Raw genomic sequence first — 15,368 nt, 5'->3', positions numbered from 1 at the left:
TACAGGGTTATGGGGAGGTGCTAGAAGGAATAGGCCAAATTTGACAGATCATTGAAAGAGCCAGCACAGTCACAGTGGACCAAATAAGTTTCTGTGCTGCATCATTCAAACTCTTTGAGTAAACTGAGCTACTTCCCGTGTGGAAGTGAATGCCCAAGATCCCCATTGTTCTGTACTCTTTTCCCATTGTCTTCCCAATGCCCTGTTCCAACATTCCTACCTGAACCAACAGTCTTGCAGAGTTGTAAGGATAATGTGACCATCGATGTGTGCACTGTTATGAACTGGATGTAAGGATAAATGTGGACTACTCGATTTCACGCTGAATGTATTTAAATTTTAGCTGCACGTGGTCCAGTGAAACCAAGGATTCTAAAAGCGAGTGAGACAAACCGAAGCATCCTAAACATTAACCGTGGAATGCTGCCCCTGCTGGGGAAACGCACCTTCAGCAAACAAAATGGAGTTGAAAGTAAGTTATATTCACTTGTGCTGACTACTCACAATATGTTCCCATGCAGAGGTTAGAACTCTTGCCAGAGTTGCCATGGACTCAAATCATTGCCTGACCTCATGGAATTGTTGATGCTGCGTTATTGTCGGAGAGGATATGTGTGTTAATACCTCTTCAGTCAGAAAAGGGCTTGTAAATGTTGAGCACTAGGTATCTTCCATTGCCTGCCAAGACCTGACACCCACCCTCCCCAGCCTTTGCCAGACTTGATTTCTCCCACCCCTACCCATCCTAAACACTGCATCACTTATCTGGCCCCCTTTCCATCTTACACCATAGCACCCTGTCCATGTGGCATCTTACCTCGTTCCCCTTTGTCACCCTCCCCATCTAGTACCGTACCGGCTGGTGCCTTGCCCCACCCACCTGGCATCCTATTCCCCCACCCCCCCATTGACCAGCTGGCACTCTATCCTCCCAGCACCCTAACCTCACACTTGCCTTATGTACTTAACATTTGACTGCAGCTGTCAAAGCCGCTGACAGAACCTTTAAATTTCAGAATACGGCAGCTGATTGCTGTGAAAAGGGGGCGTGGTTTGATTCTTCTGACAGTCTGTGCAATGACAAAGCTGTCAAAATGGGAGTACAGCTTCACATCTCTGAAGGAGCACTGATGCAGAATCTCCTCACAGAAATGTGGAGTTTTCTCCTTCTATAAAAGAACAAATAGGTAGAGCAAGTGACAATCTACATGAGATTGCCTGTCTTTGGAAAATCTGATCCTGAGCACACCATGGTAACAACTACAGCTCTGAGCTCAGATGCTTTAGGGTTTAACGAATCCAGCTTATCTGGTCCAACACGCACCTTCATACAGCTTTTTATTGGTTCTACTAGGGTTAGAATCATACAGTACAGAAGAGGCCTTTCGGCCCATCGAGTCTGGTTAAAGTTCATATCACTCAAAGTGGGAGTCTGTTGCCTAGTACTTAAATTATGATGTGATTTGATTGAAATATTGATGGTATTAAGAGGAGTCAATGGGTAGGTAGAGATTTTTGGGGTGGAGATGGGGTATTGTCTGAAAAGTTAGAGCCAGATATTTTAGGAACGAATTCTATGTGCAAAAGATGGTCAAGTTTTGAAAGTCTCTTTCATAGTCTATACAAGTTATGCTGGATGAATTGTTAATGTTAAATCTGAGTTGATTAGATTTGTGAAAACTAAGAGAACTGGGGAGGTGGGGCAAAAGTGGATACCTGGAGTATATATCGCAGAGCTGCCAGGACCTCCTTGTACAATGGAACATGCTGGAGGGGCTGAATGGCCTCTGAGGCTCCTTGCCTTGTGACAATCCAGATAATTGTACATTATACAATGCAATCCATATGCTCCATGGAACATTTTAAGAAGTCTGATCCTTATCAATAACTTAGTTTTAATGAATTAATTTTCCACTGACACAACTCTGTGACGTCGTTATCTCAACACTAGTTGTACTTTACGCTCATATAATTGCTATTCAGTCAAGAGAAAATTTCAATTATTCAATTTGTACTATTCCGTATTGATTCCTACTTTCTTTAAAATAAAGATGCATTTCCAAATGTTTCCTTCTAAAGAACTTACCAAATAGTTAGAGCTTTCTGAAATATATGGATCAGTCTACACTGGGATATCTTTTAATTAGTTACTAAACTGACCATTGCTTTAAGGTCAGTCCTATTTCAATAGTTCAGTGATCACTATATTTAAATTGACTTGTGCTTTCTTATTTAACAAGCAAAAACATAACAGTCGTTATTATCATGCAAGGAAGATGTACAGTAGCGTAACATCAGCAAACTTCAGGCTGTCTTATTAATCCTTTCCATAGAGTGTTCTCACATTAGTAAGGCAGAATAGGATGCAGTCCCAGGAGTGCAACACAAATTCATGCCATAGAGTTTGGGCGAAGAGTGTTATGCATTGTGAACCACCTCCACAAGCTGCACCAATTACAAATGTTACCCTGTAGGGAGCAGGAATTCAGATGAGGGTGTGTGAGATGTTGTCTGGCAGCTTTAAGTTAACAGCAGTGCGCACTCTGCTTTAGGCAACAGCTGCCCATAAGTGTTTTTCCCTCCGAAGCGAAGCAATGGCAACCCAAACTGCCTGAGGAGGTAGAAGAGTGGGAGTCAATTATAAATAAGTGGCGAGGTAGCCTCCGGCTCATGACCCTAGGACTGAGTTGGCTTGTCATACACTGTCCTCAGGTCCATGTGTGAGGGAGCAACAAAGAAATGAACCAGCACAAGCATCCTGAAAGTTCTTATAGAGACTTTGTTTGAAGTGCCACCAGACGCTGCGGGTAATTCTGATGGCGGTGACAGAAGAGTAGACTGTAAACTTCAGCAACAGTACAGAGGGCAGCAAGTGGCCTTGCTGCTTGGGTTTGAGCTGTGCACAAAGTAACTAGCAGAATTGTACTGTAATTTGCTCCTGTGTTTAAATTGGACACTTTGGAAAATTGTACACTGAGGATTCCTGTAAGATAGGGGTTTGACAGGATTCCCCAGCACTGTCTTGTTGCAATTGCAGAAAACCTTTTGCAGAATTCTGACCTCCAATGTCACGTGCACTTTGAATATCATTTTGGGGGTGAAGGAATGTTGAGAAAGTTGTTTAACTTTCTCTGTAATTTGCCATTCCTTTTTTGCAAAGACACTTACAATATTATTTCCACCTTGTGTTTTTCAGGAGCACCAAGTCCCATCCATGTAAGGCAGGTGGTAAGTGTTGGATGGTTGTCAACATGACTGTGCAATATGTTATGACATCTCAATGGACTGAGCTAAAGTACTCAATACACAGAGACATTAATACAAGCAATCAGGCTGTTCCTCAGTCTCAAGTAGCAAGTTTAAAAAAAGGATTGTCCATCAATGCTGACTAATCAAAGGCACTGCATGTCATGCAAAGAATAAGACAGGAACTGCTGAGCTGGGGATGATGCAAAGGATCCAAACTCGGCACTGATTTGTCCTGTTGTATTGACCTTCTCTGCATTATCTAGTTCCTTCATAAAGTAAGCCCTCTCCCCAGGTGCCCTGAGTTACTGACTGTAGCTGTACTAATGTTAATGCAGCTCCCGCACACTGTCACTCAGTAATCCCCTTCACCCCCATCCAATGTCCTGTGTTACTGACTGAAACTCTACTGAAGTTAATCCAGCTCTCTCTCACTGTCATTCAGTAACCCCTCTCTTCCGCAGTTCCCTGTGTTACTGACTATAGCTGTACTGATGTTAATCCATTTCCTTCATGCTATCATTCTGTAATCCCTCTCCACCTGCACCCTGTGTTACTGACTGTATCTCTACTGATGTTAATCCAGTCTTTCATTCAGTGGGGCTCCATATCTTTTTTGACCGGCGTGTATATTTTAAGAGATAACAAATTCCAGATTCTGAAAGATTGCCATTTCAAAGCAATTTGTCACTCTTAGTCTTAAAAAAAATGTTGGATCCAAAACAGAAGTTGCTGGAGAAGCTCAGCAGGTCTGGCAGCATCTGTGAAGAAAAAAATCAGAGTTAATGTTTCAGGTCCAGTGAGTCTTCCTCAGAACTGATGGTAGCTTGGAAAACATTGTCATACATGCAGAAAATAGGGAGTAAATGATAAGAAAGAGCTAGAAGAGAGAGAAGAGCAGTTGGATAGACAAAGGAGTTGATAACAATCTGGCTGGGAGGCTGATTAGTTGTTAATGAGAACTGTTATTGACTAACAATAGATAGTGTGTAATGGCAAGCTACATGATAACAAGACCTGGTGTGTGGAGTAGAGGGCTGGGACATGGGAGATTTTAGGCCCTAAAATTGTTGTACTCAATGTCGAGTTCAGAGGGCTGCAGGATCCCCAAGCGGAAGATGAGGTGTTGTTCTTCCAGCTTGTGTTGAGCTTCACTGGAACACTGCAGCAAGTCTGAGACAGATTTTTTTTTTCTCTTGAAGGGTCTAGGCCCGAAACGTCAGCCTTCCTGCTCCTATGATGCTGCTTGGCCTGCTGTGTTCATGCAGCTCTACACCTTGTTATCTGAGACAGAGATGTTGGCCAGGGAACAGGGTGGTGTGTTAAAGAGGCAAGCAACAGGTAGCTCGGGGTGTTTTTTGCGAGCAGAACATAGATGTTCTGCAAAGCGGTCATCCAGCCTAGGGTTTGTTTCCTCAATATAGAGGAGACCACATCATGTGCAGCAGATGCAGTAGACTAGATTCTGGGAAGTGCAGGTGAAGTGTTGCTTCACCTGAAAGGTATATTTGGGCTCTTGGATAGTGGGGAGGGAGGAGGTAAATGGGCAGATGTTGCACCTTCACCGGTTACAGGGGAAGGTGCCATGTGGCTGAGGGGTGGTGTTGGGGGTGAAGGAAGAGTGGACTGGGTGTCCCAGAGGGAACAGTCCCTGTGGAAGGCGGACAAGGGAGGGGAATATATGTCTGGTGGTGGCATCTCGCTGGAGGTGGTGGAAATGGCGTCTGATGATCTTCTGGATGTGAATGCTGGTGGGATGGTAAGTAAAGACAAGGGGAAGCCTAACGCTGTTGCGGGAGAGAAGAGAAGGGGTGAGGGCGGAAGTGCTGGAGATGAGTCGGTCCCGGTTGAGGGCCCTGTTGACCATGGAGCTGGGGAATCCTTGGTTGAAGAAGGAGGCTCCCTTGTCGAAGTTGGCCTTATTGAACATATGTGATGGAGACGGAGGAACTGAGAGAATGGGATGGAGTCTTTACAGGAAGCAGGGTGTGAGGATGTATAGTTCAGGTAGCTGTAGGAGTCGGTGGGTTTGTAGTGGATTTTAGTGGCCAGTCTATCTCCAGAAATGGAAACCGATGTCGAGGAAGGGAAGATAGGAGTCAGGGACAGACCAGGTGAAAGTGAGGGTAGGGTGGAAATTGGAAGCAAAATCGATGAACTTTTCCAATTCCAGGCGAGAGAGGGAAACAGCACCAATGATATCATTGATATATTGGAGACAGAGTTGTGGGTGGGAGCCAGATTAGGACTAGAATAAGGAATGTTCCACGTACCCCACGAAGAGACAGGCATAACTAGGGCCCATTGCAGGTACCCATGGCCACCCCTCTAACCTGAAGAAAATGAGAGGAGTTAAAAGAGAAGTTGTTGAGGGTGAGGACGAGCTCGCCAAGCGGAGGAGGTGGTGGTGGCTGGTTCAGTTCAGGTCTTTGCTCCAGGAAGAAGCAGAGAGCCCTAAGACCCTCCTGGTGGGGAAATGGACGTGTAAAGGGATTGCATGTCCATGGTAAAGAAGAGGCAGCTGGAAACTAAACACGAAGTTTTGAGACCGGCATAAAACGTCAAGAGGAATCACGGATGTACGTGGGCAGGAATTGGACCAGGAGAGAGAAGACTGAGTCAACGTAGGAAGAGATGAGTTCTGTGGGGCAGGAGCAGGCTGAAACAATGGGTCTGCCCAGACAGTCCTGTTTGTGGATTTTTGGAAGGAGGTAGAAACGAGCTGTGTGGGGCAGGGGGACTATCAGCTTGGAAGCAGTGGTTGGGAAGTCACCAGATGAAATGAGGTCAGTTACCGTAGTAGATACAGTGGCCTGTTGCGTCATGGTGGAGTAGGGGAAGATGGGAAGAGGTACTAAGAACTGGCGCTCAGCAGTGAGTAGAGGTCAGTATGCCAGACTACAACAGCACCACCCTTATCGGCAGGCTTAAGAACAAAGTCGGGGTTAGATCTGAGTGCACGGAGTGCAGTCAGTTCGGAGGGAGATAGGTTGGATTTGGTTGGGGGGAGGCGCAGAGAAATTGAGGCAACAGTTCTCAATGAACAGATCGAGTGCAGGTAAAAGGCCAGAGGGAGGGGTCCAGGTGGCGGGAGAGTGTTGGAACTGGGCGAAGGGGTCTGAGGGATGGGGAGAGGACTCTTGTCCAAAGAAATGGGCATGGAGGCGAAGACGGTGGACGAAGAGTTCAACGTCATGTCGTGCCCAAAATTCGTTGAGGTGGCGACGCAGAGGAATGAAGCCGAGGCCGTTGCTGATTACAGAACATTCAGCATTGAAGAGTGGAAGGTTGCAAGCGATGGCGAATACCTGACAGGAGGTGGGTTTGGGAGAGGGGATGGAGTCAGAGGGAAGGGGAGGAGAGGAAGTTTCCAGAGGGCCATGGGTATATTTGAGTTGTTGCATCTTATGGGCCTTGATGCCTGAAAGGAAAAGAAAATGTTTCTTGATAGCATGACGAATGAGCCGGAGGCTGAAGTGGAACTGTAGAGTGGTGCAACCTTGAGCCAGTGTGTGCGATGCTGTTGGAGAGAAAAGTCGAGAGTGTGCATGTGACTCCACATAGCACTGAACGTGGATCTCAGGATGCGGCGAGAGCAGTTGTCCGTGGAACGTTGAACATCCCAGAGATATGTGATCCCGGGAAGATTCAAAACATGAGGGATGAAATTTCAGTTGGAATCCACGTGGGGTGAGTCTGAGCCGGAGGCAGTCACCGTGGGATGTGATATGGCTGTGGAAACGAGTTTTAGCAAATACTTGGTCAAACACCAGGAGTGTTGGATCATGTTTTTAATGCTCCATTTGAATATGTTCTAGATTCACCACTTTACAAGTTACATACTGTGTGTTGGATCCTGAAAGAAATTTTCTTCGGCTATGAGATAATGTTTTCTCATCCAATCGTAGGACACAGCATGAAAACCGGTATTCCACTTCACACGCTATATAAATGTGAAACCAGCCTCATTCTTATCTGATGAACAAAGGAGACTCTTTGCATTGCAGAAAGTACTGTTGTTTCAGAATTAGGGGTGTGTGGTAGTGTGCTTGTTGAACAGAGTGAAGGACTGGGTAAGTGACAGGAAAACGGCCAACCCAGACCATGCTCCCTGAAATCAGCTTGGTGTATGATTGCATAGCAGTGCTGTAGTGTTGTCTCTGTGCTAGTAATCTACAGATGGTGTAGTGGAGTTGTCACTGGGCTAGTAACCTACAGACAATGTGTGGTGGTGTCACTGGGCTAGTAACCTACAGACGGTGTGATATTGTCTCTGTGCTAGTAATCTACAGATGGTGTAGTGGAGTTGTCACTGGGCTAGTAAACTACAGACTGTGTGATATTGTCACAGGGCTAGTAATCTACAGACAGTGTGGAGGAGGTGGTGTCACTGGGCTAGTAATAACAGTGAGCTACCACTCTGGGAGAATTGATTTTAAATCCAATCACAGGCACATGCTGAAATTTGAATTGATTTAATGTACTTGGAATTAGAAGGTGGTCTAATGGTGATGTGAAACCATTGTTGATTGTTGTGGAAACCTATCTGGTGCACTAATGTCCTTTTTGGGAAATAAATTTGCCATCCTTACAGGTCTGGCCTCCATGTGACTCCAGACCCACAGCAACATTGTTGACTCTTAAGTGACCTCTGACATTCTGAGCAAGCCATTCAGTTGGATCAAAGCAAACATTATCTGATAAAAGGAATGAAATGGGACTGACCACTTGGTATCAGTTAGGCAGTGGAAACAACAATGGCAAGAACAGCCCTGCAAAGGACTTCTTGCTAACCAGTGCCAACTTTGGGAGCACTGTCTCACAGACTGACAGTTATACTGCGGAATCATACGCAATACACAGTACCCCAGACATCACCAAACCTGAGCAGGCCCTGTCCAACCCACCAAGGTGGAGGCATAATGTTACACAGTTCAGAAGGAGTTGCCCTGAGAGTTCTCAACATTGACTCTGAACCTCATGAAGTCTAATGGCATCAGGTCAAATGTAAGCAAGGAAATCTCCTGATTACCATGTACCATCCTCCCTCAGCTGATGAATCAATACTTCTCCATGTTGAACAACACATGGAGGTAGGACTGATGGTGGCAAGGGCGTAAAATATACTATGGGTGGGGTATTTCAGTGTCCATCACCAAGAGTGGCTCAGCAGCAATACTGCTGATCAAGCTGGTCTGGTCCTAAGGGACATAGCTACTAGATTGGGTCTACAGCAGGTGGTGAGAGCACCAACAAGACTGAGAAAACAAAGTTGACCTCACATATACCAATCTGCTGGTTGCAGGTGCGTCTGTCCATGACAGTATCAATAAGAGCGATCACTGCACAGTCCTCGTAGAGACAAAGTCCCACCTTCACATTGAGAATACCTGCTGATTGGAATAGATTTTGAACAGATCTTGTAGCTCAACTGGGGATCCATGAGCTGCTGTGGACCACCAGAAGCAGCAGAATTTTATTTTCCTACAATCTGTAACCTTGTTGCCCAGAATATTTCCCACTCTGCCATAACCACCAAGCCAGTCTGGTTCAATGAAGAATGCAGGAGGACATGCCAACAGCATGTTGACATGCCAACAGCAACAAGCATACCTGAAAACAAAGTATCAGTCTGGTGAGGCTACAGAATGCAACTATTTGTGTTCCAAACAGCATAAGCAGCAAGTGTTAGATAGAGGTAAGTGATCCCAAAACCAGCAGATCAGATCTAAGCTCTGCAGTCCAGCCACTTCCAGTCATGAATGGTAGTGGAAAATTAAACAACTCCCTGGAGGAGGAGATTGCACAAATATGGATGGGACGCTCTTTGGCAGGTTGGTACAAATTTGATGGGCCGAATGGCCTCTATCTAAACTGTAGGGATTCTATGACAGCAAATACATGGACTACCACAGCCTTCAAGTTTCCCTCCAAGTCACACACCATCCAGTATTAAGAATGGTTTTGGGCTCCATATCCAAGGATGTGCTGACATTGGAGTGGTTCCAGAAGAGGAGCAAGATTACAAGAATGATCCCGCGGATGAAGGGCTGGACATATGAGGAGCAGTTGAGGACTCTGGATCTGTCCTCAATGGAGTTTAGAAGGATGGGAAGAATCTCATTGAAACATACAGAACACTGAGAGGCTTGGAAAGAGCAGACACGAAGACATTTTCATCAGTAAGAGAGAATAGGATTGGAGGCCACAACCTCATAATGAAGTGACGACCTTTTGGAACTGAGATGAGGAATTTCTTCAGCCAGTGGGTGGTAACTGTGTGGAACTCATTGCCACAGAGGGCTGTGGAGGCTAAGTCATTACGTGTATTTAAGACAGATAGATAGGTTCTTGATTGGTAAGGGGATCAAGGGTTATGGGGGAGAAGGCAGGAGAATGGAGTTGAGAAACATATCAGCAATGATCGAAAGGTGAAGCAGAATCAGTGGGCCAAATGAGCCTAATTCTGCTCCTATATTTTATGGTCTTCTGGCCTATCCTGACTTGGTAATACATCACCGTTCCTTCAGTGTCACTGAGTCAAAATCCTGGAACCCACTCCTAATAGTACTGTGGGTGTCCCAAGGACTGCAGTGTTTCAAGAAGACAGCTCACCACTCCCTTGTCTAGGGCAATTTGAGGTGGACAACAAATGCTGGCCTAGCCAGTGATGCTCACATGCTGTGAACGAATTGAAAAATTCTGTCTTACCGTTGAATATTCAAAAACTTGCAACAGCATAGTAAAAAACATTTCATTTACACCTACACACAAGGTTCCCAGCTTGAGTTCCTGGTCTCGGTTGGGGAAAGTGAAGGAAGTTAAAATTAGTCTCAGAGGCCCTTGCTTGAGCAAGTGACACTGTTTCTGCTTCTCTTCTCTGGCAGTCCTACTTGTTGCTTCAGGAAAGCTTCATAATTCAATTACAAGAGCTGCCACAGTCAAACAGCCTATCTCCTGGAATGTTTGATAGGGACAATGTAGAGGAAGCTTTACTCCATATCTAACCCCATGCTGTCCCTGTCCTAAGAGTGTTTGATGGGGACGGTGTAGAGGGAGCTTTACTCTGTATTTAACCCTGGGAGTGTTTGATGGGGACAGTTTAGAGGGAGGTTTACTCTGTATCTTGGAGCATTAAAGGGTTATATTTAACAGAGATGGCAGAATTGTAACAGTTTTGAAAGAGCCAATATGGAAAGACTTTTTTTAAATGTGGATGGTCAGTAACAAGAGGAGAATGGTTTGAGGTGAATGGCAAAAAAAGCCAAAGGAAAAATGAAGATTTTTTTTCATAGTGAGTTGGCGTGATCTGGAAATGCTACCTGAATAGGCAATGAAAGCAGATTCACTCAGCATTTTTGACTACTGAGAAAAGAGAACTGTGCAAGTCTTTGGGGACAAGAGTGCAGGTTATTGGTATTAATTGTTGTATATGTAGTTTTGGGCACCAGAAGGATACATTGGTGTTTGCAGCAAAGGGTTTCTCAGACCCAAGCATTCAGGCTCCATCCACTGCTATCGAGATGGTTAAGATGATTTCATTGAAGATTTTGAGATGTTAAACAGAACAAATTTGGTAGTTAGAACTATTTGCATGGGTAGGACATCCTGAAATTAGAGTAGGGATTATAGTTTTGAAGACTGTTGCCTCAAGGTGTTATAAGGTGTTGGATTCAGTGGGTCTTTGGTCACTGATCAGCCATGATCTCAGCAAATGACAGGACAGATTCAATGAACTGAAGGTACCACCTCCAGTTCAGAAGCTCCCAATTGTGGATAGCCTTGTTAAAGAGCCAGCACAGGCACCAAGGACAGAATCTGTGCTGTATGACAGTGTGTATCTACACTTTCAAACATCCTGAATTCTTGAACTCAATCTGTCCAAAGCTTCATATTTCAGAGGTGCTATCCTTGATCAAATTGGAAGTATTAGAGTAAATGCTGAACAGGAGAGATAGTGAGGGTGTGCAGCACTTTACTATCATTGTTGGTTATCTCTTCATCCTTCTGAAACTAGATTTGTCACACACGCCTTTATCACGTTTACACAAGAGCAGCAACGACGTTAAAATTACACGGTGAGCTGACTGGGCAAAGTCAGCAGGTTAATCTGACAACTCCCTGATCAGGAATGTTTCAAGCTTGATTTATGATCTGACCCCCTCAAGTATGGTAGAAATGCCATTAAATGTTTACAACAGATGATCTCAGTAACCTGGACTAGGGACTGGTGGAGAGAACTGTCAAAGAACCAAGTCCTGTTCTGGAATCGGCACTTTAAAATGCAGCTTTGTTACGTAAACTCTGAAGCCTTCCACCATGAGCCAGCCCCATACCCTCTTCCTCCCTTCTTAGCCCCTTCCCCTTACCCCCCTTAGCCCTTCCATCCCCTCCTAGCCCCTTCCTTCCTTCCCTACCCCTAGCCCCTTCCTCCCCCCACACCCTTAGCCCCTTCCTCCTCCTCTTCTCTCTTACCTTTATTCCCTACCTTCCCTCTCCAACATCACTCCCTGTCATCACACTTGTTTATGGATCAGCCCAATTTCTTGTTCTGTCCTTCTTCCTGCCTCTACCAACCACCCCCCCCGCCACCCGTCTAAATTTCATTCCCAGATTTGAAAGTCCTGGAAGTTTTTCCTGAGTTTTCTTTTTTAATACAAGCACATAATCCTGAGTATTGTAGAATCTCTGTGGATACACTCTCGTTCTTCTCTTTGCTGAAGAGCCAGCCACAACAGCATAACCACTCAGCCCACCTGGACTAGAATTCATGGTCAGTTCTGTCTTGACATTGTAGCTTGAAGTGAGGTTTGCTTAATCCCTGGGAAGGTTTGGAGAAAAACTATTAGCATGTACAACTACCAGTTAGCAGATTCTGTTCAAGGGAACCAGTTGGGCTAATATTGCCATCAATGTAGTCTTTGTAATTGACCCACTTAGAACGAGCAAGAAAACAAAGCTCTAATTTTGGTGAAATGCGTTATGACTGTTGCAGACTGCTAGCCCCCATTCAGCCAGTGGCAGACCCTTTTCTGCTGGGATGAAGACAGAGCGAGGTGGCACTGAGCCAGCGTTTAAGCGACAGAAATTGAACCCTGGAGATGCCCCTGACCCGATTGTCTTCGTGGCAACAGACCATACCAGGTGTGTACCATGAGATGGAGGGGAGGGAGGGGGCTTAGGACAAGAGGGAGGCAGCCAGAGCTGACAGAATGGAAAGATTGTTGACTTCCTTCCTTCCTTTCTTAAATGTGGCTGTGGGTTATTTGAACATTCACGGAGGTGGTAAAGATGTGCATTATTCATTGACCCAGCCACGCAAAACTATTTTAAGCGAGTTATGAGGTTGCAGCCAGTGGGTTTTGTTTTGAAAGTTGATACTTTTGAGTTTAGTTTTAATGTCCTTGTGATTATATGGCCAGTAGTTTGTCCACTAGAGTCGGTTACCAGCAGAATTGGCTCGTAAGCGCACACTCCCTGGAGGGAGACCATTTCAGTCTTTCGATACTCTCACTGAAGTTCAATTAGATCACTATTCTCAACTTGTACTTCATTTATCCACCTTTGCTTTCCAACTGCAAAAATGTCACAGATTCAATATAACTGACAGTAGAGGGGAGATGAGGAGAAATGTGATGTGGAATGCTCTGCATTAAAGGGTGATGGAAACAGTTTCGATATTCTTTGAGGTAAATTCACCTCCTGACTCCCCAGAGCATGTCCACCAAAGACATAGCCCAATTCAAGAGAGTGATGGAATATTCCCCACTTGCCTAGATGAATGCAGCTCCAACAACAATCAAGAAGCTCAACATCGTCCAGGACAAAGCAGCCCCCTTGCTTGTCACTCCCTCCACTGCCAATAGCTATGTGTACCATCTACAAGATGCACTGCAGCAATTCAGCAAGACTCCTTCAACAGCACCTTCCACCTACCACCATCTGCAAGGTCCCCTCCAAGTCAAATACTATCCTGATATAGAAATATATCGTCGTTCCTTCAGTGTCGCTGGGTCAAAATCCTGGGACACCCTCCCTAACAACATTGCATTCTGAAGAAGAGTGAACATGAACTGTTTCTTTCTCCACAGGTGCTGTCTGAATTCCTCCAGCACTTTCTTTTTATGGCAGTAGATATTCCTACACCCTAGGATCGTAGCGCATCAAGAAAGTAGCTTACCTCTTCCTTCTCCAGAGGCAACTAGGGATTACCAGTAAATGCTGGCCCAGCCAGGGACACCATGTCCTGTGAGCAAATTTTTAAAAAAGTAAAAACTTAAAAGGTGAAACAGAAACGTAGGACATAATGGAAAGAGTGAGGTGGAGGGGCATTGGGACTAACTGCAGAGATCTTTGAGAGTGGGGACAGGCACAATGAACTGAATTGCCTCCTTGGTACTTTAGAATACCATGATATCTGTAAACCTGGTTCACAGATAAGTTGTACCCACCCTGAGATACACAAGCCCAAAATATGGTCATTGAGATCAGAAGGTATATCCTCCTGAGAAGGCAGACAGTTGGTGGATATTTTTAAAGCCACTACTTTTTAGTAGCAGTTATGTGTTGCGCAGCTAATTCCTCACTTGCACACTTAGGGTTCGGATTGTGACTCACTTGTTTAGCAGTTATGATGGATGTTGGCTCAAGCTAAGTCTGCTGACTCCAGTGTTCTCTAGTGCTAAGTACCCACCTATCCTGCTGCCTATATACAGTTATCTGCTCTTCCACATGTGTGAGGCTAAGGGGTGAGCATCATTAACAATTCAATTGTAGAAGGAAACATAAAACAACTGTACCTGTATTAATGAAACACCTTGACTATGTTGAATATCCTTAGGGACTTCACTGGAGGGTCAAAAGACAGAACAAAGATAACATAAAATTACTGGAGCGATTGGAACAGACAATTGAAAATTTGGCCATTAAGTTTGGTTTTAAAGAGTATCTTAAAGGGATGGTGGGCCAGAGAGGTTTAGGGAGGGAATTCCAGAGCATAGGGCCCCAAGCAGCTGAAGGTGCAGCAACCACTGGCGGAGAATTGGGGATGCTCAAGAAACTGAAATGGGATGTGGGTGACACTGGCTGGGCCAGTTCTTATTGCCCACCCCTAATTGCCCCTTGAGAAGGTGATGGTGGTGAGTTGCCTTCTGTCCTGCTGCAGTCCTGTCAGGGCACCTACAATGCTGCTGGCTCTTGGATTTTGAACCATTTATTGAAGGAACAGCGATGTTTTTCCAAGTCAGAATGGTGAGTGGCTCGGAGGGGAACTTGCAGGGGGTGGTTTTCCCATGTATCTGCTGCCTTTGTTCTTCTAGATGGAAGTGGGCAAGGGTTTGGAAGGTGCTGTTGAGAGAACCTTGATGAGGCTCTCTGAAGACTTCTTGGCTGCGATGGAAACAGTCTCAGTATCTTAGGTCTCTCCTCATGGCTACAATTTGCCCACTGACATTATCTTGGTAATGTTCTTCCTCAGAGTTTGGTATTTTGAATGTAATACGGCATCCAAAACTTACTGGGTCAAACGTGCTTTCTACAAATTTACATTGTTTCTTCGTTCTCCAAGACCCATTTAAAAAGCTCCAAACGATGTTGGCCTTTCTCAAATGGCCTCACCCACGTTAATTTTCAGGGACTTATACTTTTGGATGCCCAGGTTATAATTCATTTGCAACTGTCAATGTTGCTCTTATTTTCGCTCCTGAAATGTATTTCCTCACACCTATCCACATTAAATTGTAACTGCCACCAAATTAGTCGTTCTGCCTAACCCCTCCGGCCTTTCTGAAACTATTTTTACACCTTTCACACTTCTGAATGCTAATTCTCCAGGATTTCTGTGTCGGGTTTAGTGGAAGGCCTGATTTGGAGATTGGTGGGAGCAACCTTGCCTGGCTGAATGGCCTTTGCCTGTCCCATGGTTCCCTGCATTAAAAGGTTACACTGCCTAATCAGGCATTACTCAGCACAGAACTTGTAATCCCTTCATCAGCATGTGCTTCCGGTTTCTACCACCAGTGCAACTTCAAGCATTCAAAGTCCGGACACCTTGGTCCTCTGTAATCTCAGGGTCATGTGCTTAAAACATCTGTCATTGTTAGAATTATTTGCTGCTGCTCCCA

The 15,368-nt window shown here is 45.1% G+C and overlaps 1 protein-coding gene across 8 annotated transcripts in view; it reads left to right on the top strand.

The window, feature by feature from the left end:
* The window catches only part of mta2 (metastasis associated 1 family, member 2), a 65,881-nt gene that overhangs the window by 46,305 nt on the left and 4,208 nt on the right, over positions 1 to 15,368 (top strand). For 6 of the 8 annotated variants that reach the window (XM_048619693.1, XM_048619691.1, XM_048619692.1 and 3 more), the window contains 3 exons: positions 344 to 472; positions 3,197 to 3,228; positions 12,242 to 12,390. In XM_048619693.1, coding sequence (XP_048475650.1) covers positions 344 to 472; positions 3,197 to 3,228; positions 12,242 to 12,390 — 310 coding nt within the window. The remainder of the gene's footprint in view (positions 1 to 343; positions 473 to 3,196; positions 3,229 to 12,241; positions 12,391 to 15,368) is intronic. The other 2 variants (XM_048619695.1, XM_048619694.1) reach the window with 1 other exon arrangement.

Source organism: Rhincodon typus, chromosome 43 (genome assembly GCF_021869965.1).
Source record: "Rhincodon typus isolate 14 chromosome 43, sRhiTyp1.1, whole genome shotgun sequence".
Classification (NCBI taxonomy): Eukaryota; Metazoa; Chordata; class Chondrichthyes; order Orectolobiformes; family Rhincodontidae; genus Rhincodon; species Rhincodon typus.
The sequence above is the reverse complement of the archived record's forward strand: the minus strand, read 5'-3'. Positions and strand labels throughout refer to the sequence as shown.